Source organism: Pan troglodytes, chromosome 2, assembly GCF_028858775.2.
Source record: "Pan troglodytes isolate AG18354 chromosome 2, NHGRI_mPanTro3-v2.0_pri, whole genome shotgun sequence".
NCBI lineage: Eukaryota > Metazoa > Chordata > Mammalia > Primates > Hominidae > Pan > Pan troglodytes.
The window spans coordinates 52,474,639-52,496,778 of record NC_086015.1 but is presented as its reverse complement, the minus strand read 5'-3'; the positions used below and the strand labels follow the sequence as shown (position 1 = coordinate 52,496,778).

Sequence of the window (22,140 nt, the reverse complement as noted above, 5' to 3'; positions counted from 1 at the left end):
CTCCCCAGGTCCCTGGGTGTGGGCAGAGGTCTGTGCTGCCAAGAAGGGTAGGAGCCAATTGACCACTCAGTGCTGTGGGGGGGGGGGGGGGGTCTTTATTCGTCAGATTTTCCTTCTTGGCCTACTCCCCAGGTGTGGCCAGGGATAGTCCATACAGTGTGGCTACTGCCAAGGTCAGGATGGCCAGCAGACCCAGTGGGGCCAGCAGCCCCTCCCCGGGTAGGGCTCCAGGGTCCTTCACTGGAGGAAGATCCTTGGGACCCCTGCTGTCTCCAAGGCTGGGACTAGTGTTCCTGGTTGTGGCCAGGTGTGCAGTGGTTGTGACAGCAGATGGTCTTGGCTTGGTCCTAGCAGAGGCTGTGACCCCATACATGGGCCTGATGGTGCCGAAAGGCCTGGCGTGAGCATCCACCCACCGCAGGAGGGCCTGTGGTCTCCACTGACAGATGCTGAGCAGGGCCAGGACATCACCCTCAGCCGTGTGCGAGTCTGGAGGGGACTGCCCATACAGGCGAGTGTAGATGCTGCCTAGGCTGTAGCTCTTCCTTGGGCCGTGTTCTGAGGGGCTGCTTGCTCGCTCCAGGGCCTTCAGTGCAGTGATGCTATCCACACAGAAGGCACCATCCAGAGCACTGGTGAGGCCCAGCATAGCCAGCTCTGCTTGGAGCAGGGGGAAGTCGTAGCGGTCACCATTGTGTGCCACCAGGCACCAGGGCTGTGGCTGGCGCCGCAGGAAGGCTAGGAGTAGGTTGGCCAGGTTGTCATCGAAACATTGACGCCCATGCGCTGCCAGCACAGCTGTGCTCAGACCTGTGATCTCGCTGGCTGCAGGGCTGCAGGCCTTCCCCGGAGCCACACACAGGGAGAGCTTGTCTACCACACGCGGTGGTGGAGGAACTGTGGGAGGTGGCCCCTGAGAGGTGGGGGGGCTCTCCAGGGCACATCTGTGGACAGCCAGCAGGCACAGCTCCGTGACCTTGGGCTGGGAGAAGGGCAAGCCAGTGGCCTCCATGTCGAAAAAGATGAGGGTCTGCATGGGCCCCGGGGGCAGGGCCTGCGAGCCCATGGTTGGGTACGTACCTGCCGCTGAGCCTGGGGAGGAGCATGGGATGGGTGTGTGAGTGCCCAGTGTTAAGATCCGAAGAGGAGGGAGTGGGGTAGGGGGTGGGCAGAAGCACATCTCAGGCCTTCCCTGCACAATCCTGCCCTGTCTGCGAGCTCCAGGGCCCATTTTCAGGCAGGAAGTTGGAGAGGGTGAGGTGGTTTCCTTAGTGGGACCAGCACATTCGACTGTCTGAGAGGGGCTCCCTCCTCACATGACTCGGCCCCTCCCCTAGTGCCCCCTTAGTCTGGGGTGGGGGAACCCATGGCCCTCCTGCCCTGCGCCATCCCATTGGGGGGGCCACACTCACCGTAGCAGGCAGGCAGGCAGGCAGGCAGTAGTGACTCGGCTGCACACTCTCCCGCGGCTCTCGCTGGCAGCAGTGGCGGGAAGTGAAACTTGGCGTGGGCCCGCCTACAGGCCCACGTGAGCCGGGCCCGCCTACAGGCCCACGTGAGCCGGGCCCGCCTACAGGCCCACGTGAGCCAGGCCCGCCCTGCTCATCAGCCTGCCTGGTCTGTCCCTCTCACCACCATCCGTCCCCCCCCACACCCACTCCCCCGCTCCCGGGGGACCCCAGAGGCCTTCCAAGATCCACAGCTGTGGCCTGCTGGTGGCACAATGCACCGGGGCCATCATACCAGTGACAGGCAGCTGGAAGGACCAGGGCAGTGGTGCCAGACCAGCTCCAGGTCTTACACACTGCTGGGAGCCCCTGCTGCGGCCCTTTCATGCCCACCTGTGGGTCCCAGTTTCCCAGGCTTTCCTGGTTTAGGCCTGGGCCAAGAGCCACCTCCTTCCCTGCCACACAATGGTTTCTTCCCATGGCCCCAGCCCAAAGCAATGACTCAGGACAATTCCACAGGCAGGGCAGGGCTCCTTCCTCAAGGCAGATCAGTTACCATGGGGACGGGCTCAGCAACAGCCAGGGACAGGAAGAAGGATCCCAGCCACTCAGGGTCCGGGTCCTGCTCCACCCCTCCCACTCTGCCAAACAGATCAGACTCAGGAAACAAGGCCAGCCAGTTCTCTGGGCAGTTCCTGCTGGTCACTGCTTTAATCAGTTGATGTGGTAAGGAAAGGAGTGGTGCTGGTGCCACCATGTGGCTGGACACTCAGGGCCTCAGCCACACTCCACCTCGGGGTCTTCCACATCGGTTTCCGCGGCACAGAGGTCATCCAGGGCTGCCTCTGAGACAAAAAGGAGAGGTTCCTGGTGAGGGCCCAAAGGTGCCAGGGCCTAGGGCAGGTCCCACCTCTCCTCCCCCAACGTCCGCAGGAACTAACCAGTCCCTTCCACACCCAGGCCCTGCTCCCTCAGCTACTGCAAACAAAGTGATACAAAGGCAATTCAGACACGGCTATTTCTGGAAAAACCGTGGCTCTGCCAGGCACACTCAACAGATAGATGCAAAAGGCATCCCAATATGCTTGGAGAAGAACTGAGGCAGGAAGATAAAAGAAAATGGCCCCAGTGCTGGAACAGGCTGCAGTGGGCGGGGGCCTGCTGAGGGGACACCCAGGAATCTGACTTGTTGGGGAACCTCTGGAAGAAGCCGTGGGGGCTGGGCAGGATGGCCTCTGGCAGGCTTACCTTCACAGTCGGTCACATCAGGAAGCCCTCGGATGAGCATGCTGACCCCCGGCATCACCTGGTCAAACTGATGCAGGACCTCCACGCAGTGCATCATGAAGAGCTTGTCCTTCTGCGATAGGCCGTGCAGCAGCAGCACCGTGTCCCGCAGACAGCGCACTGTCCGCCTCTGCTGGTCGGTCCTTGGGGGTCCCCCTGCCCTCCGCACTGTCAGCCACTGTCTGTGCAACATCACCGTGAGCGCTCTGACCACCTGAGAGGGGGTGCAGACTGAGGTTTGGTGCCACCATGGCCTGCACCCTAACAATCCGCTCAGCCTAGCCACCTCAGGTGAGGGGGTTTGCAGTGGGGCCTACAGTCCTTGCACGGGGCCCCCTTACCACCAGAGCTGCCAGCTGTTGGCCCCTACCCACTCACCTCCACATTACACTGGCAGTTGGAGCCAGTGACTGGGGGCAAGGGGCTCTGCACACCAAGCTTAGCCAGGAGCCACACCACCTAGAACAAGAACAGATTGGTTCCATCCTGGGCAGAAGGAGACCAGTCCCTGCGAGGGTTTTCTTAAGCTTCTATAAGAGTTCACTTGCTTCAGCAACTGTTTGTCTGCACAAATGGGGTCCAAGAAGTGGTGTGGGACCTTCCCAGGGCAGACCCAGGACAAGCACTCATGTGTCACCAGCAACCCACCTGCCTCCAGCCCCCTATTCTGCCCCCAAGTCCCAAAGCCAAGACAGGATCAGTCATCAGGCAACTCTGCCAAGTCCTGTCTGCATTGCATCTGTGTGGTGCACAGCCCCCAAACTGAGTTTACCTCTTTAGTTGCTTTATCAACTCTTGTTACTAAAATGAATTAAAGCTCCGTTTCTCCTCAGCAGAAAGAAAGGATATTCTGTTGGTTCTTAGGATGGGGTGGGGACAGTGTCCAGAAGGGGCTCTGGAGTTTTTACCTCTTGTTCCAGCTGGAGCCATTGTGTCTCCAAGGCCACTCTGTCAGGCCGTGATGTGATGTACATGTACAGCAGCAGCAGGAGGCAGCCTTCTGAAAAGGATAGCGCACCTCTCACTCAGGGTGCCCTTTCTCATGAAGAGCGTGGGCTACATACTGCAGAAGCCCTCTGAGGCCCTTGACCCTGTTCCCACCCCAACCCTTCCCTTGATCTGCAGGAGCAGTCTAGACGCCCGCCCCACCCTGCTTTACCTGAGTGGGAACAGAGCTGAGGTGCCAGCTGGTCGTGGTCCGCCAGCAGGGAGAGGAGCTCAACAGCCAGCAGCATGCTAGGCAGGGGTGTCTCTGGGCTGAGGCACTTTGGCAGCACTCGGAACACACACTGGAACCTACAAGACAGGGACCCAGAGAGACGTGACACTCCCCAACCCCAGCTCCATAACCTACCTTCACACTCCACTAGAGGTAACAGAAAATTGAGCAAGTCAGTATGAACAGGTGAGTTGGTTCAGCCAGACTTGGGTTTCAGTGCTGGCCTGACCCCTACTTACTTGCTATGAAACTTGTTTCCTGTGAACAAGTGGGCACTTCCACTGCAAGACTGCTGCAGCTGAGAGGACAGGCCCTCATCTGGTGTAGCATCACCCAGGAAGTGGGATGACCTCCTGGACCTGGGATGCCTGGCTTCCACATGCTCCCAAACAGGGATGCAGGTCCTAACTTAGGTGGGAGAGAAATGTTCTGTGCCCACAGGACTGACCAGGGCTCCAGAGGTGACAAACATGGCCTTGGCTATAGCTGGATCTTATGAGACCTCTCACAGGGCAAGGAAAGCCATTTTCTCTACTTGCCAGAAAACACATCTGCTGCCAGGGGGAGAATGTGCCTACTGTGGGGTGTGCAGGAGGGAGGGGTTCTGGGCATACTGCCCCAGGTCTCAGGGGCAAAAGGAAAGCTATTACCCCAATAAACCAAGCCCCAAGGCAACTGCTGCTGTTTGCTCAACCCACATAGCCTGGAGGAGCATGATGGACTGGCCTGGTGGGTGGGGAGAAGGGCAATTCTGAAACACTCTATGGGGTCTGGCCAGGTATGTACCTCTTCAGACATCTGCAGTTTCTAAGCACAGAAGGTCAAGATATCCCTCAGTGTGTCCTTAGGAAGCAAGGTCTCACTATGTGGGGTGAACTCACTTTAGGGCAAATCCTGCACAGCAGACAAAAAGTTCAATGCTTTTTAGTTGCCAGGGTGTGCACACCTTTGTGGGAAGCTGGAATTTAACATGGTTATTACCTGGTTTCATTATTGGGCTGTAAGATGTCCAATATCTGCCACTTGCAGAAGGTATTGCAAGGAAAATCCACCTTTATATACACCACAGTGGTTTCCAAGTTATTTTTTGATAGCGTAAGAACTTTTTTTTTTTTTGAAACTGAGTCTCGCTCTGTCACCCAGGCTGGAGTGCAGTGGCGCAAACTCAGCTCACTGCAACCTCCGCCTCCAGGGTTCAAGCGATTCTCCTGCCTCAGCCTCCCGAGTAGCTGGGACTACAGGTGCCTGCCACCACGCCCAGCTACTTTTTTGTATTTTTAGTAGAGACGGGGTTTCACCATGTTAGCCAGGATGGTCTCGATCTCCTGACCTCGTGATCTATCCACCTCGGCTTCCTAAAGTGCTGGGATTACAGGCGTGAGCCACCATGCCCAGCCCCTAAGAACCTCTTTAAATGAAATTTTATGAAGAGCCCCAGTACATGAAATAGATAAATGCCCAGCTGTGGCTGTGTTTTGAATGTCCCTGTGGACAAGCTCAACAGGAGTGGAATAATGGTGTGTCTACCACCAGTAAAAACATGGTTTCTGGGATTCTTTGAGATAGGGTCTCACTCTGTCACCTAGGCTGGAGTGCAGTGGCATGGTCATAGCTCACTGCCACCATGCCTGGCTAATTAAAAAAAAAAAAAAAATTGTAGAGATGGGAGTCTTGCTTTGTTGCCCACGCTGGTCTCAAACTCCTGGGCTCAAGTGATCCTCCCACCTTGGCCTCCCAAAGTGCTGAGATTACAGGCAGGAGCCACTGTGCCCAGCCTGGGATTCATTCATTTAACAATTATTAAACAAATAACCAAGGCTGGGCCCAGTGGCTCACGCCTGTAATCCTCGCACTTTGGCAGGCCAAGGCAGGTGGATCACCTGAGGTCCAGCATTTGAGACAAGCCTGGCCAACATGGTGAAACCCTGTCTCTACTAAAAATACAAAAAATTAGCCAGGTGTGGTGGCAGGTGCCTGTAATCTCAGCGTCTCAGGAGGCTGAGGCAGGAGAACTGCTTGAACCTGGGAAGTGGAGGTTGCAGTGAGCCGAGATCGCACCACTGCACTCCAGCCTGGACAACAAGAGTGAAACTTCGTCTCAAAACAAAAACAAAAACAAACAAATAAACAACAACAAAAAAAACAGCCACTATGAGCTGGGCCCCTGCTGGGCGCTTGAGTGCTGGGTCTGCCTGATCCCACTGCCCACACTACACTGCAGTGCTGTGTCCAGCTGAGTGCCACCTTTAGCATGGGCCAGACCAACCAAAAATATTCAGATGGAAACAGATCTAGGAAACAGCAGTGCTGAGCTCAGAGATGAGATGATTTAAGATATATTCAGCCAGTGGAATCATTCCAACATAGAAACTGACCCTTTGGTAGACTGCTGAGGGAGACTGGATTACTGGATGAGGGGGTGGGCTGGTTGTGTTCACAGTTCTCCCCAATCTTGCGGCTCTGGAATCCCAAGGGAGGAATTTATGATCACAGTGTTCATTCGCTAGGTTCACTATAATATACTACCCACAAACCTTAAGAAGAACAGGCCACCCCAGATGCATGCTAAAGATGGGCACAATGACAGGCAGAGACTCCCAGCAAGGTCAGCCCGTGGGCTGCAGACCCTCTCCACATCCTCTGCTTCCTTAGGGAACCCACTAAACTTCAACGTGCTTGTGATGTGTGGTCTTCACCTTACCCACATCTCAGGTTCAGAGGCCCCTTGTCTTAACCCTTGTCCTGGGGCAGGGCCCTCCTCCACAGAGGTTAGCAGCCTCCTTTAATCATGTGTGCCTTTTGCTTACCTGTTGTTCAGAGGCAGAATTAAATCAAATAAACCACTTCCTTGGTTCTCCCATTTGGCCCCACTTCCCATCACTTCAGAACTCCCTGAACCAAGCCTTAGAACTAACTAGTGTAGATAAGTCAAGATGTGAGCAAAGTACAAGTGCCATGGGTTAGACCTTAAGAGGTCAGGTGAGACCCACAAAGAATCATGACTCCTATGCAGCTTGATACCTGGGCAAGAAATCACAGGAAGTGTTTTCGGCTAATTTCACCAAAACCTTAAGGCACTGGGTCAGGACACTGGCTTGAAGGTGTCCTGTTGCTGCAGAAGAGAAAGCCAACAGGTGAAGAAGCATCTTCAACAGTGGGTGCTGTCCTTGGTCATCAGCAACCCCCCTTGGGGCTGAGGTCATATCTCCATCACTAAGCCTGTGAACCAGGCTCCTGTTTCCTTCCCCAGCAGCAGAATCTGCCCCCACTCCTGACAGTAATAGGGAGACGACTGCTCCGCTGTGGCACACCAGGTGCTGAAGAATGCTAAGTGCAGTCACAGAGAAGCCTTCCAGGATGCACACTGAGTCCTCAGGGTTGGTCTCTACCCCAGAGCTCACGCAGGAGGAATGTGTCGGTGAGTCCCCAGGTGCTCCGCTTCTCTTAGCAGCTGCCAAGTCCTGCAGGGCCTGGCAGTGTAAGCCGATGAAGAACTGTACAAGGGGGAGGAAATGCACGGCTCCAGGAAGCTGGCAGAGTGGGAAGGCCCTTCTGCCTCCCTCTGCTGGGTCTCCATCACGTGAGCACTCATTCCTGGCAACCAGATTCAGTCCAGTGAATGCCAGGTTCTGTGCTTCTCTCAGGGCTGAGAGGGAAAATGACCCATCATAAGAACCTGTGGTCCTGAGGCCTGACATTCCAGCCAAGGTACTGGCAACAAACACAAAGAAAAATAGATTAAGTGTGGGATGGAGATAAGGTCAAGAGCCCCAAACAGCCTGCCTGCCAAATTCTCCAGGCTGCCTGCCCTTCCCACAGACTTCTCAGGCTGGCCAGGGCCAGAAAGGAATTTGCTTCCAGGAAGCTCCTTCCCAAACAAGCTTTCCAGGAGTCTTATGCTTACCTGCCAAACCCTGGTGGCTGCAGGGGGGTGCCAGCAGGAGACTCAGAACTACTACTCAGGAGGTGGCAAAGGCTTAGGGATGACCCTGGGATCAAAGGCTGCTTCAGGAGCAGGTTTATCAAAATGGAACCTGCAGAAGACAAGATGACTCTAGAAGGTTCTGACATGGGAGATCTTTTCGGTGGCTTTCAGAAGGAAACAGTAAGGATTCTTTGGATGCCAACTGTCCTCTAGGCTGCCACTAAGCCCCAGGAAGATGCCTGTGGGTGCGGAAGGCTCTGGGACATACCTGCCCTTGGCCCTTTCCACTTTATAAAGTCTTCTGCTTAAGCCACATACTTTGACTTCCCTGGACTTTCTGAAGGACTGCCCGGGGCACCGGTTCTCAGAGGCCTGGGCAATTCTTCTGCATATCACTCAGAGCCATGCAGACCCCTGCAGGAGAAGCAGGGATTCTGGTACCTTGAGTGTTTGATCTCTGTCTCCAGCTGTCAACAAAGCTTTTCTGGGCCTCTTCTTGTTTTATGGAGTCACCTCTCAGACTGTGGGGCTTACTATCTGAAATGTGATAAAATGTAAATAAAAACTTGAGCCCAGAAGCATGGGCATATTAGAAACTTTTACATGCAATGAGTTTAAAACACAGGCTGTTCTACTTCTTCGAACTTGGATCAAACAAGAGCCAAAGCGGCTCAAGAGCCCTGCATCTTTTACCTTCCTTATGTAAAACAGGAACTCATACAAGGAAAGGAAAAGAAAATCAAGCTGTTTGCCTCCCTCAAAATGAGGCAATTAGATAAAACAGTGACCACTAACATTGACATGGTGCTTGTTACGTGCTAGACAGTGTTCTAAGAGCTCTATATGCATCAGCCCATTTGTTCCTCAGTGACCCTACAAGGATTTATCATAAGGTCTGTTTTACATATAGGGAAACTGAGGCACAGAGACTAAAGGACTTGCCCAAATCATATAAGCCAGTTAACAGCATTACTGGGACTCACATCCAGGCTACTGGGCTCTACTGCCTGCTTGTAACACTACTGTACACTGCCCCTTTAGCTGCTAGATGCCAAAAATGTAAGTGGGCTACAGTTTCTCAGAAGTGTTATGATGGCCAAGGATTTGAAAGGTTGATGGTAAGAAGAGGGTCAATGTATCCGATTTATAAGATACACTGACATAGCAGTCTGAAAACCTACTGATGTTAGATTGTCTCTCTCTAAAAAACAGCAGCATCCCCTCAATCTGGACTGAGTTATAAAAACTCAAAAGCTGGACTACAAAAGGAAAACAGAGGCTGGGCACGGTGGCTCATGCCTGTAATCCCAGCACTTTGGGAGGCTGAAGTGGGTGGATCACGAGGTCATGAGATTGAGACCATCCAGGCCAACATGGTGAAACCTGTCTCTACTAAAAATACAAAAATTAGCTGGGTGTGGTGGTGCATGCCTGTAGTCCCAGCTACTCGGGAGGCTGAGGCAGGAGAATCGCTTGAACATGGGAGGCAGAGGTTGCAGTGAGCCGAGATCACGCCACTGCACTCCAGCCTGGTGACAGAGTGAGACTCCGCCTCAAAGAAAAAAAAAAAAAAACAAGAAAAGAAAAACAGATTCCTGAATACTAGCTAGGTTTTTGGCATGGTCAACTGATGCTGTGATGGTTTAAAAATATGCCCACAAGCATGATGGCAGGTGCCTGTAATCCCAGCTATTCGGGAGGCTGAGGCAGGAGAATCACTTGAACCCGGGAGGCGGAAGTTGCAGTGAGCTGAGATCGTGCCATTGCACTCCAGCCTGGGTGACAGAGTGAGACTCCGTCTCAAAAAAAAAAAAAAAAGGCCCACAAATGCTTTGACACAACTCCCCTTCAAAAGGTATAAGCTTGGGGGGAGGGGGGAGGGATAGCATTAGGAGATATACCTAATGCTAAATGACGAGTTAATGGGTGCAACACACCAACATGGCACATGTATATATACGTAACAAACCTGCACGTTGTGCACATGTACCCTAAAACTTAAAGTATAATAATAAAATAAAAATAAAAAATAAAAATTAAAAAAAAGGTATAAGCTTGGTTTCCCCCCTTGAATGACGCCCAGACTCAGTGATTTGCTTCTAACAAATAGAATGTGGCAGAGGGGATGCTGTGTGACTTCTGAGGCTAGGCCATAAATGGATAGCTTCTGCCTGGCTCGCTCTCTCTGGATTTGCTAGCTTTAGAGGAAGCCACCCACCAGGTTAAGAGGATACCCCATATCCATGTGCAGAGGCCCATGTGGCAAGAAATTACACTGCCAGCCATGTGAGTGAGCCACCTTGAAATAGATCCTCCAGCTTAAGACAAGCTTTCAGTGATTCCAGTCCCTGCAGAGATTGTCCCCTCTGTGCCTTGTCAGAATTGCTGATCACAGAAATTGGGAGAAAATAAATAATAATTGTTTTAAGCCACATATTTGGGTAGCTTGTTATACATCGATAGATGACTAATGGACTTACCCTCTCTGCCCACCAGAGGCTTGTATCCTGACTCCATCTGGCAGGGGTGGGGAAGGGACATGTTAGCACTAAAAGACTCCTTTGTAGGAAAAGATGTTTTTCCAAATTGTGGAGAACATGCTTCTGGCTTTATAACCACAGAAGGGTTTTTCCTAGGACTGGAAAAAGTTAACTATGAAAGCAAAGTAATGATTCTACTAAAACCATTCAAAATATCTGGTTACAAAATTTCTAACAAACTTTAAACTTTTCATGTCTAGGTGTTTTAACCAAAGGTTTTATCTATTATATGTCTACCATTCTTTGTCAGAGGAGCAGTGCAAAATTCCAGGCATTTGTTTTTCTTTTTAAAAATATTTTAAAATTTTAATTTCTCTATAGAGATGGGGTTTCGCTAAGTTACCCAGGCTGGTCTGGAACTGCTGAGCTCAAGTGATCCACCCACTCTGGCCTCCCAAAGTGCTGGGATTACAGGCATGATCCACTGTTACTGGCTAATTCCAGGGATTTTGATCCAAATTATTGAAAATTCTTTTACTCATTTTTATATTTTTCTAATCATCCAAAAATATAATATTAGCCGTAATTCCTTTACTATTGTTTATTATCACTATTTACAATTCCACCAAAACATTTTTTTTGAGACAGAGTCTTGTTCCATTGCCCAGGCTGGAGTACAGTAGCATGATCATAGCTCACTGCAGCCTTGACCTCCTGGGCTCAAGCAATCCACCCATCTGTAATCCCAGCCTCCTGAGTAGCTGGGATTACAGGCACACATCAACATGGCCAGCTAATTTTTTTTTTTTTTTTTTTGGTGAGACAGGGTCTCACTCTGTTGCCCATGCTGGAGCCCAGTGGCACAATTACGGCTCACTGCAGCCTCCACCTCTTGGGCTTAGTGATCTTCCCACCTCATCCTTCTGAGTAGCACAGGGACTACAGATGTGCAACCACTACATCTGGCTAACTTTTTATTCTTTCTAGAGATAGAGTTATTTCTAGAGATAGAGTTTCACCATGTTGCCTAGGCTAGTCCTGAACTCGTGGGCTCAAATGATCTGCCCACCTCAGCTTCCCAAAATGCTGGGATTACAGGCGTGAGCCACCGGGGCCAGTAATTTTATTTTTTTTTTAAGTAGCAATGGGGTTTTGCTATGTTGCCCAGGCTGGTCTCGAACTGCTAGCCTTAAGCAATCTTCCTGCCTTAGCCTCCTGTGTAGCTGGGATTGCCTCTGTAGCTACCATGCCTGGTGCAAAACATCTTTTCAATGTGGAACAAACTATTTTTTTTTTCTGGAATGGAGTCTTGTTCTGTTGCCCAGGCTGGAGTGCAGTGGCGTGATCCTGGCTCACTGCAACCTCTGCCTCCAGGTTCGAGTGATTCTCCTGCCTCAGCCTCCCAAATAGCTGGGATTACAGGCGCATGCCACCATGCCCAGCTAATTTTTATATTTTCAGTAGAGACAGGGTTTCACCATGTTGGCCAGGTTGGTCTTGAACTACTGACCTCAAGTGATCTGCCCGCCTCATCCTCTCAAAGTGTTGGGATTACAGGTGTGAGCCACTGCGCCCAGCCAATGTGGAACAAACGATTTTTTAATAGTCACAAGACTTCCAGGCTGGGCACAGTGGCTCACCCTTGTAATCCCAACAATTTGGGAGGCCGAGGCGGGTGGATCACCTGAAGTCAGGAGTTCAAGAGCAGCTTGGCCAACATGGTGAAATCCCATCTCTACTTAAAAAAAAAATACAAAAAAACTAGCCTGGTATGGTGGTATGTGCCTGTAATCCCAGCTACTTGGGAGGCTGAGACAGGAGAATCACTTGAACCCGGGAGGTGGAGGTTGCAGTGAGCTGAGATCATGTGACTACACTCCAGCCTGGACAACAGAGTGAGACTCTGTCTCAAAAAAAAAAAAAAGACTTCCAATAGAATGCAAAGACTTTAAATAGAAAAAGGGCTATCAAAATAAATATCATAATTTTGATAAACCTACTAGGTATGTTGAAAACTGAGCAACTTAGTGCCAATGTCTTTATGGTAGAGAAGCAGTATTAACCCTCTGATCTGATCATATAATGCTGAGGTCTTTCTGTTACTGATGTGTGAAGAGGATCCCCTCAGTTCTCTTGTCTTATGTGGATAATGCAAGGCATGGAGAGTTCAGTTTCACACACTGCCCATTATGAACAAAGGCGGCAGAAAGTTCAAAACCAGAAGATGCCCTGACTGACACTGTTCAAATTTCCAGGCTGTGCCAGGCACAGTGGCTCATGCTTGTAATCCCAGTAGTTTGGGAGGCCCAGGCTGGCAAATCATTTGAGTCCAGGAGTTTGAGACCAGCCTGGCCAACATGGTGAAACTCCGTCTCTACTAAAAATACAAAAATTAGCTGGGCGTGGTGGTGTGTGCCTGTAGTCCCAGCTACTCAGGAGGCTGAAGGAGAATTGCTTGAACCCAGGAGGCGGAGGTTGCAGTGAGCCGAGATTGTACCACTGTACTCCAGCCTGGGTGACAGAGCGAGACTCTGTCTCAAAAAAAAAAGAAAAAAAAAAACAAGTTGAGCACATCTGACCACAAAGGATGGGGCTGTTGGACAAGGGTCCCCAGAAAGCAAATGAGAAAAAAATATTCCAAGTAGCTGGAACTAAAATACACCCATGCTTGCAACAAAATCAGTTAAACAAATTACATAAAAGTAGAGACTGGCCCACCCCCAAAATTTGGAGATCATTTTTCCAGGTCTTTCTAGTCCTGAAGAATTATGTTTATAAAGTGCCATACAGAGGCAGCATTTCTAGAGTATAGGCCTTTATGCTGTGATGTCTCAAACCATGCAAGCTTCATCTAAACCACCTCTGAATCCTTCAGGAAAAGAGGATCTCTGCCCAGGTGGAGGGGTCTAAATGGCCTTCATTTAGGACCAGCCTGACACTGTTATGCAGATTTTTTACTAAATAATGCAAAACTGAACTATCCCTCCAGCACCATCATTACCTGACATGGGAAACAGAGGGAGCAGCCAGTTTATTTGCTCGTTCACTGGTCTGGAGCTTTGTCCTTAATTCATTCATCTCTGCATCTTTAAACTGGAGTTCAGACTGCAATGATTGGAGCTGGAAGGCAAAAGAAACATGCTTGTAGTGGTCCCATCATATACACAAAAATATCTCTGGGCTTCAAAATCACAAGCCAGTAAAAGACAAACAATGAAAAATACATATGAAAGTCTGCTGTGACATAAATGTCCTAAAATATTAAACATTAGCTTTCTTTCTGAAAGACAATATGGTACTCTAAAAAGATACTGGACTCTATTGTAAGGGTAGTTTGTGAAGGTTTAAATACCAGCCCTGGCCGGGTGTGGTGGTTCAGGCCTGTAATCCTAAGCACTTTGGGAGGTTGAGGCGGGAGGATCATTTGAGCCCAGGAGTTCGAGACCAGCCTGGGCAAAATAGCAAGACCTTGCCTCTACAAAAAATTTAAAAAATAAAAAAAAGAATTAAATACCAGCCCACCATTTATTTAATGTCTTTGAATCCTAACTTATTTGTAACATAAAACACCTGTCTTCATGATAGTTGGGAGGATTAAGTAGAATGATGAGTGTAAAATACCCAGCATAGAGCTTGGTAAGGTGCCCTATGTCAGCAGTAACATATTGACCTTTATTAACGAACGCACTGGTGCACAATTCCAGGTCTTCCTCAAAGTTTGGGCAGAGTAGTTGGAATAGTTTACCAAGACACTGTGCAGTATAGAGAGACCTGTTGCTCTGGCCTGCAGGTGCTATAGCCAACAGTAACTGCCATCATTCCCCAAGCACACTCTGCGCCAGGCCCAGCACCAGACACAGTAAGTGCAAGAATGTGTGAGTCTCCCAACAACCTTTCTGGTTATGTCTTGGAACAGATAAGGGAAATGAGCCAGGGAGCTTAAGTTATTACCTTGAGGTCACTGCTTATGTGTGATGAAGCCTGGATTCAAATTCAGGTTTGTCTGACCGCAAATTCCTTGCTCTTCATCACTTATACAGAAAGTTAACTATTGCGGTTAATGATGGGCACAGGTAAGTGCTTAAAGTTTGCTAAGTTTGCTGAATGAAACAATGAGAATAAGATCCCATGTCCTTGAGATTGAAGCATGGGGAGGTGCTGAGGGAAAGTTGTAGTAGCTACTGGATACCTACTGTTTTTCCTTCCAGAATAGCATTTTCCTTTCCCTGAGAAACAGGCTGGGCATTGTGGCTCACGCCTGTAATCTCAGCACTTTGGAAGGCCAAGGTGGGAGGACTGCGTGAGCCCAGGAGCTTGAGAACGGCTTGGGGAATACAGCAAAACCCTGTCTGTACCAAAATTTAAAAATTAGCTGTGCCTGGTGGTGTGTGCCTATAGTTCCAGCTACCTGGGAGGCTGAGATGGGAGGATTGCTTGAGCCTGGGAGGTCAAGGCTGCAGTGAGCTGTGATTGCACCACTGCACTCCAGCCTGGGCAAGAGAGTGAAACCCTGGACCCTGTCTCAAAAAAAAAAAAAAAAAAAAAAAAACAATTCAATAATTTCCCTACCTCTGACTATTTTATTAGAATGGGAGCTGTCATTTTTTTGCTTTTGGTTGCTTTTGGTTATAGCAATTGGCCAGGGACAGACAACTGACTCAAGTTAAACCAATCAGAGCCTTTCTCAGAATTTTAAAACTTGAGATGAGGGAGCCTAAGTCTTTTTTTGAGACAGGGTCTCGCTCTATTGCCCAGGCTGGAGTACAATGGCATGATCATGGCTTACTGCAGCCTCAACCTCCTGGGCTCAAGCAATTCTCCCACCTCAGCCTCCTGAGTAGCTGGGACTACAGGTGCACACCACCATGCCTGGATAATTTTGTTCATTTTTTCTTTTTTGTGGAGATGAGGTCTCACTAGTTGCCCAGGCTGGTCTCGAACTCCTGGCTCAAGTGATCCTCTCACCTCAGCCTCCCAAAGTGCTGGATTACAGGTGTGAGCCACTGCATGTGGCCCTAAGTCTTAATTCTGCTCTGTATTTATAAAATATGAGCCCAGGAGCTTCTGGAGAACACACCCTCTACCATAAGGATAGAGCCTGTTTATAGCATAGAGAATAAAAATGTCCTGGCAAGATTTAAGTCATTTAAGGTCCCAGCATACCCCTGTTCTTCCCAGACTTGGATATGGAAGCCAATACGTTTCCTTTTAGCCTAAGCCAGGTCAGTTGAGTTTCTGATCTAGCAAAAGAGCCCTAATGTAAACCTGTTTCTAGAAATGCTAAGCTAGTTATTTATTCCTGCCAAGACCAACTACCACAGCAAAATAGAGTTTCATCTAAATCCCTTTCCAAAATATATCCAGACCCTGGAAGAAGAGTGGATGGCAATGAGATGATAGCAGAAAGTATTTAAGACAAACAAGTGTTGAAATCTCCCTGGAAGATTTACAGGCAACCCTGGTCAAAGGAACTCAGTGGGCAGGCAAAGCTGGTGCAAAACAAATGCTCTGGGTCACCTTTTTGGAGAATTCCTTTTCCTTGTCACTGAGTGCTTGGGTTTTCTCTTGCTCAAGAAGAAAATGTGATCTTCTCTGTTCCTCTAGAACGGATTCCGTCTGATGTAGTGAGTCTCGCAAAATTTTAATTTCTCCATTCTTAATGAGAACTTCTTCTTCCATTACTTTCATCTGTAAATCCCAAATTAATCTCGTGAAAACTTTGTAAGAGAAAACTACTTAGGTACTTTGTTTTAACATGTAGTTGGGGGAGATGGAGAAAGCACAGGAAAAACAGACAAATGAGTACTCAAAATATATCCACAGCAACCAGATGTCACCATGGTCTGCTAGGCCTGTTCATGGGACAGCTGATATTCATCAAGATAGCTTAAGCATACACTTGCCACTCATGCATGCAGATTCTTTTTGCCAGGGAGGGGGATGGGGTTGCTTAGGCTGGAATGCTGTGGCACAATCATAGCTCAATGTAACCTTGAACTCCTGGGCTCAAGTGATCCTCTCGCCTCAACCTCTTGAGTAGCTAGGACTACAAAGCATGTGCCACTAGCCTGGCCAATTTTCACTTTTATCTGTAGAGACAGGGTCTCATTGTATTGCCCAGGCTGGTCTTGAACTCTTGGGTTCAAGCGATTCTCTCACCTTGGCCTCCCAAAGTGCTGGGATTACAGGCATGAGCCACCTTGCCTGACCAGATTCCTTTTTTTTTTGAGACGGAGTCTTGCTATTGTCGCCTAGGCTGGAGTGCAATGGCACGATCTCGGCTCACTGCAACCTTCACCTCCCAGGTTCCAGCAATTCTCCTGCCTCAGCCTCCCGAGTAGCTGAGATTACAGGCGCCCGCCACCATGCCTAGCTAATTTTTGTATTTTTAGTAGAGACGGGTTTTCACCATGTTGGCCAGGCTGGTCTCGAACTCCTGACCTCAGGTGATCCACTGGCCTCGGCCTACCAAAGTGCTGGGATTACAGGTGTGAGCCACCGCGCCTGGCTGGATTCTTTAGGCTCTAAGAGGCATTAACAATCTGGGTCGCTGGGTGTGGTAGCTCATGCCTGTAATCCCAACACTTTGGGAGGCTGAGGCCAGGAGTTTGAGACCAGCCTGGCCAACATGGTGAAACTCCGTCTCTACTAAAAATACAAGAATTAGCTGGGCGTGGTGGTGCACACCTGTAGTCCCAGCTACTCTGGAAGCTAAGGCATGAGAATCGCTTAAAACCAGGAGGCAGAGGTTGAAGTGAGCCGAGATTGTGTCACTGTACTCCAGCCTGGATGACAGACTCCATCTCCAAAAAAAAAAATCTGGGTCACATACCTTGCACAACTAAAATTCCACATATTCCTGGTTTTCTTAGGGACCTACAGATGGTGATATGAAGAGTGTCTGCTTTCTTGCAAAGCTGCTAATGAAAATAGCAGCCATTATGAAGTTATATTCTTCACATGAAGATACATGCTATAAATTCATCTTAGTACCCTAACAGTTTGTATCTCTTTTTGGATCTGGTATACAGTGTTTTTCTTCTTGCCTTTGGCATTAGGAATCTCACAATTTAGTTTCTTTCAGCCTAAACTTTCTGGTTTTCTTTCCCTGGTCTTTTCCCATGTCATAAGGATGAATCTAGACACTTGTTTTACAAATTTTGTATATTTTACTGTACAATGCTTCTAAACACGTTAAGTGAATGAATTAGCTACAAAAACCACAAGTTAAGTCACTTACCTTTTCTTTAAGTTCTTTGTATTGTGCCTGAAGTACCTCTAATTCGAAATTATCTTTAATTGGAACAGTTTCTCTGTTTTTCCCTGAAGGATTTTTTGACATGCCATCTAATAATCTGTGGACCTTATGATCACCTGTAAAAAATAGTTCCATATACATTTCAGGACCCAATATTTTCCCACTTTTGCCAGAAAATGCTGAAAATACCCACTTTTTTTTTTTTTCTTTTTTGAGATAGGGTCTTGCTCTGTTACCCAGGTTGGAGTGCAGTGGTGTGATCACTGCTTACTGCCACCTTGACCTTCTGGGTTCAAGTGATCCTCCTGCCTTAGCCTCCTGTGTAGCTGGGACTACAGGTGTGTGCCACCATGCCTGGCTATTTTTTTTTTTTTTTTTTTTTTGGATTTTAGTAGAGATGGCGTTTCACCATGTTAGCCAGGCTGGTCTTGATTTCCTGTCCTCGCGATCCACCTGCCTCAGCCTCCCAAAGTGTTGGGATTACAGGCGTCAGCCACTGTGCCTGGATGCCTGGCTAATTTTAAAATTCTTTGTAGAGATTGGGTCTCCTTATGTTGCCCAGGTTGGTCTTGAACTCCTGGGCTTAAGCAATCCTCCTGCCTTTGCCTCCCAAAGTGCTGGGAAGAATTACTCTTGAGAGCAAAGCAGAGAAAGATCTAGTAAGCAATATAGGTGTTTTTCAACCTAAGAACATGGTTCAAACTCATAAATGATCCTTCTTTTTTTTTTTTTTTTTTTTTTGAGACAGAGTCTCGCTCTGTTGCCCAGGCTGGAGAGCAGTGGCGTGATCTCGGCTCACTGCAACCTCCACCTCCCAGATTCAAGCGATTCTTGTGCCTCACCCTCCTAGGTAGCTGGAATTACAGGCGTGTGCTACCATGCCCGGCTAATTTTTATATTTTTAGTAGAGACGGGGTTTCACCATATTGGCCAGCCTGGTCTCAAACTCCTGGCCTCAAGTGATCAGCCCACCTTGGCCTCCCAAAGTGCTGGGATTACAGGCATGAGCCACCACACCCGGCTGAAACTCATAAATGATCCTTCTAAAACAACAGATCCTATTATTCTTTCCCTATCCTTCATCCAATTCCAAGAGTCTCATCTAAAGCCTGAGGAGATCTCATTGGCCAGAACTCAATGATCTATTTATTATTCAGTAATAGTTACTGACCATATGCAATACGCCAGGCATGTTAGGCTCTACAGGTACAATAGTGAGCAAAATTGATACTTCCTTACACTCACAGAGCTTAAAAGACATTCAACAAATAATCACACAGATAAATGTAAAATTACAACTGTGATTAAGAACTGCAGAAGAGAACAAATACAGGAAAGCCTATAATATGACAGCAATCTGACTTAAGTGGGATGATTGGAACATTTCCCTAGGGAAGACTTGAAGGAGCTGAGAGCTGAAGGACAAGTAGGAATTAACCAGATGAGTGGAAATGAATGAATGAAAAGTATACTCAATGTACAAAGACAGAACAATGTATAAAGTTCCTGTATTGTAAAGAAGCAGAGAGAATTCAAAGAATGTTAGTGCAGCCAGGACCCAGAGAGTGAGAAAGGGCCAAACCAGGCTGGGCCTTGCAGGCCATGTTAAGGATTTTGGTCTTCACACTAGAAGAAATAAGAAATTATTAAAGGGCTTTCATTAGGGGTGTTCATGGCTGGGTGCGGGTGGCTCATGCCTGTAATCTCAGCACTTTGGGAGACCAAGGCGGGTGGATCACCTGAGGTCAGCAGTTTGAGACCAGCCTGGCCAACATGGCGAAACCCCGTCTCTACTAAAAATACAAAAATTAGCCAGGCATGGTGGCGGGCACAAGTAATCCCAGCTACTTGGGAGGCTGAGGCTACTCGGGAGGTTGAGGCAAGAGAATCTCTTGAACCTGGGAGGTAGAGGCTGTGGTGAGCCAAGATGGCACCACTGCACTTCAGCCTGGGTGACAGAGTGAGACTCCGTCAAAAAAAAAAAAAAAAAAGGTGTTCACGTATATCTGTGTAAGACACAGCCAGATTTGAGTTTTGAAAAGATCACTCAGAATGTGATGTGAAGCCTCACTTGTAGGGAGTCAAGACTGGAAATGGGAAACCAATTTAGCAGACCATTGTTCAAGGGAGGACTCATGGTAACACAGATCAGGCAGTTGGTAGAAGCAATGTGAATAGGATAGATTCCAGAGAAGGATTAAGAAGGTAAGCTTGACAGGCTTTCCAAATAAATTAGATGTAGAGTCAAGGAAAGGGGAAGAGTCCCTTTGTGCCACTGGATGGAGAGTCGTGCTAGTTACTTCCTTGTGGAACATCTGGTCATCATTCTCTGAATGTCTGCTTTGCCGGCACCATGCTAGAAGTGCTGGAGGAGGACTGGGTTTCCAGGAAATGATCGTGTTGAGTTTAAGGTGCCTTGAGACACCCAAGTACAGATGCAAGGTGCACTCAAAACATTTCTCTTTCTGGGAGTCCTCAAGACTTCACTCACTCCTCAACTAGAATGTAAGCTCCATGAAGGACAGTTTTTGTATTTTGTTCATTGTAAGGTCAGCTGCAGTTCCTCACGTTTGGGCACCTAGCACAGTTTACTGGTTGTATAAAAGAATAAATTTATTTCATCTCTTGCCTGTGTCAGGCTCCTCCCATGCTCACACTGCCCAAGGGAGACAGTGGGCTTCATAAGATCTAAAGCCGCTCAAACTTGTCACAAGAATGGGTCCCCATGCATGGGTAGTGATGGTTCTGATGGTGGTGGTAGGTGTGTTCCAAGGATCTCTGCTTAGAACCAAGAACCAAGTGGCCTAAACTTTAGAAAATAAAGTAAAATGTCAACTTAGCCTTCTGTGTTTCAAATCGGCTGTTTGACCTGGCTAATGCATTTCCCCCTAAATTCAAAGGACCTTCTGGAAGACAACCGCTGCTTAAATCAGGGTGTTCCCATATTTTAAAAAGGCGAAAAGGCAGTGCTGGCCGCGAGGTTCCGAAGCCACAGCCATCAAGGGGATCTGGCGCGGTTGACAACTCCCTCCGAGCAAAAGGCCGCGAGGAGCACTCACTGGACACGTCCCGAGCCGCGGCCGGACATTGGCTCAGGGCCTGTGACGCGAGGGTGTCAAGCTCCTCCAGGTCGTCGGCAGTGAAGTCCCCATGCGCGCCGAACGGGTCGTCAGGGTCCGGGGCAGCGGCTGCGGAGAAGCCCCGGGCCCGCTTGCTCGGGGGGTGCCCGGTGCCCGGCGGCGGGCGGGGGCGAGGCGCCGGGGGCTCGCTCCGCCTCTTGCTGCCTGGCGCGGAGGTCCCCGCCATGCTTTCCGCTCACCCCAAGTATCCGACAGCGCCGAGTTAGACTTGCCTGCCGCCAGGCCGAAGAACTAGACCAACCGTCCGCGCGCCGCCGCTTGCCTCCGCAGCGAGTGCCCCGCCCCCGGCCCAGGGGCCAATCAGCTGGCAGGCGGAGGGCGCGGAGGAATGACGAACGTCCGAGCGCGCCGCCACACCCGGCCCCGCCCGGTGTTTAGAGGTCCACGGGCGGGACTCGGCAGGTTTGCTGCAAGGACTCGGTGCGGCGCGACCCGTTACCGGAGAGGCGGGCCGGAGGCGCACCAGCTCCGCCGCGCTGGTGGCTTTGCGCTCCCTCCCTGGCACTCCGTGGAGGAGGGCCGCGCAGGAGCAGCCTGCCCTAGCATTCACGCGTGTTGCGTTTGAGTCGAGCCAGGCATCATTCAGGGATGTGGTCTCCGTGACCTCGCTTTCCTTCTGCCGCCAGACCCACCTCCCACAAACCCCTAGGCTTTCTTGAGGAGAGTGGAATTTGTTGGGTGAGGAGTATGAATAGAGCTGTCGTGTGCAGACATCTTCGGGTTTAGTGAATGTTTCACATGTGTACATTTGAGGTAGGCCCAGGGAGGAGGAAAGTCCAAGGAGGAATGATGTTTGGAGCTGTTCTTGTGTGGGAGGGGGTGGGAGCTGCTCAGGCTGTTAACATCCATTCCTCTGAGTGCTGGACTGTTTTTTTTCCTAAGCTCTGGTTGTATAGAATAGGGCTCAGGAGGTCAAGGAAGTCCCCCTGTAAATGGCACCTGGGCTGTCCTACAAGTTGAGTCAAGTTAGCAGGATAGAGGGGTAGGAGGCTGACACATAAGACTAACACGAGAATTCTACATTGAAAGGGAGGCCACACAAAGGCCAGGTAACAGTTACCTGTGGCGAACAGAGGTAAAGCTTCACAAAGGAGCAGCAATTTGAGGTGGGCTTGCGTGCCTGACAGATTTTATTGGGCAGCTGTGGTGTGCAGAAGTTAGCCGCAATAGAGAATTTGGCAATGGAGAGTAACAGGAGCAAGACTCTTTCAGCCTTACCTGCTCAGTGCCAAACTTCACCTGTGAGTGTCCTGGGAATATTTGTGAAAGCATTAAATGAAAAGAGTAAATGAAAAAGAGAGTGCTATCAGGGCCTGTAATGTCTAAGGAGTTTAAAATTTTTTGGAGCAACTGGTAGTCTCCGTCAGATAGCTTCCCAAGTGT

At 49.3% G+C, this 22,140-nt stretch overlaps 2 protein-coding genes across 10 annotated transcripts; both read right to left on the bottom strand.

Moving 5' to 3' along the window:
• Positions 1 to 73: 73 nt before the first annotated feature.
• TREX1 (three prime repair exonuclease 1) lies at positions 74 to 2,293 on the bottom strand. Its single transcript, XM_024355459.3, has 2 exons — positions 1,413 to 2,293; positions 74 to 1,092 (listed from the first exon to the last, which is right to left on the bottom strand). The coding sequence occupies exon 2, from the start codon at positions 1,064 to 1,066 to the stop codon at positions 122 to 124; it is 945 nt and encodes a 314-aa protein (XP_024211227.2). The 5' UTR covers positions 1,067 to 1,092; positions 1,413 to 2,293; the 3' UTR covers positions 74 to 121.
• Positions 2,129 to 21,070, bottom strand: ATRIP (ATR interacting protein). Of its 9 annotated transcripts, XM_063805736.1 has the most exons (14): positions 20,521 to 20,639; positions 20,247 to 20,426; positions 17,600 to 17,733; positions 15,877 to 16,047; positions 13,361 to 13,479; positions 10,360 to 10,517; positions 8,321 to 8,416; positions 7,859 to 7,988; positions 6,976 to 7,665; positions 3,895 to 4,031; positions 3,644 to 3,735; positions 3,114 to 3,194; positions 2,697 to 2,949; positions 2,129 to 2,293 (listed from the first exon to the last, which is right to left on the bottom strand). In XM_063805736.1, the coding sequence occupies exons 3-14, from the start codon at positions 17,699 to 17,701 to the stop codon at positions 2,226 to 2,228; spliced, it is 2,097 nt and encodes a 698-aa protein (XP_063661806.1). In that variant the 5' UTR covers positions 17,702 to 17,733; positions 20,247 to 20,426; positions 20,521 to 20,639; the 3' UTR covers positions 2,129 to 2,225. The 9 variants fall into 9 exon arrangements, with proteins under 9 accessions (XP_063661806.1, XP_063661805.1, XP_063661807.1 ...); XM_063805735.1 differs by lacking the exons at positions 20,247 to 20,426; positions 20,521 to 20,639 and adding an exon at positions 20,970 to 21,070; XM_063805737.1 differs by lacking the exons at positions 20,247 to 20,426; positions 20,521 to 20,639 and adding an exon at positions 20,970 to 21,070 and having other exon boundaries at positions 3,644 to 3,732.
• Positions 21,071 to 22,140: the final 1,070 nt, after the last annotated feature.

What these genes read in the sequence shown, in the direction of transcription:
- ATRIP (XM_001156485.8), bottom strand. Translation starts at nt 20,923, where the DNA reads ATGGCGGGGACCTCCGCGCCAGGCAGCAAGAGGCGGAGCGAGCCCCCG. An exon ending in TCCTGTGATTTCTTGCCCAG is followed by an intron (nt 4,032 to 6,975) that starts GTATCAAGCTGC and finishes CCTGTCTTGTAG; the next exon opens with GTTCCAGTGTGTGTTCCGAG. An exon ending in ACTGCCAGTGTAATGTGGAG is followed by an intron (nt 2,950 to 3,113) that starts GTGAGTGGGTAG and finishes ACCCCCTCTCAG; the next exon opens with GTGGTCAGAGCGCTCACGGT.
- TREX1 (XM_024355459.3), bottom strand. Translation starts at nt 1,066, where the DNA reads ATGGGCTCGCAGGCCCTGCCCCCGGGGCCCATGCAGACCCTCATCTTT.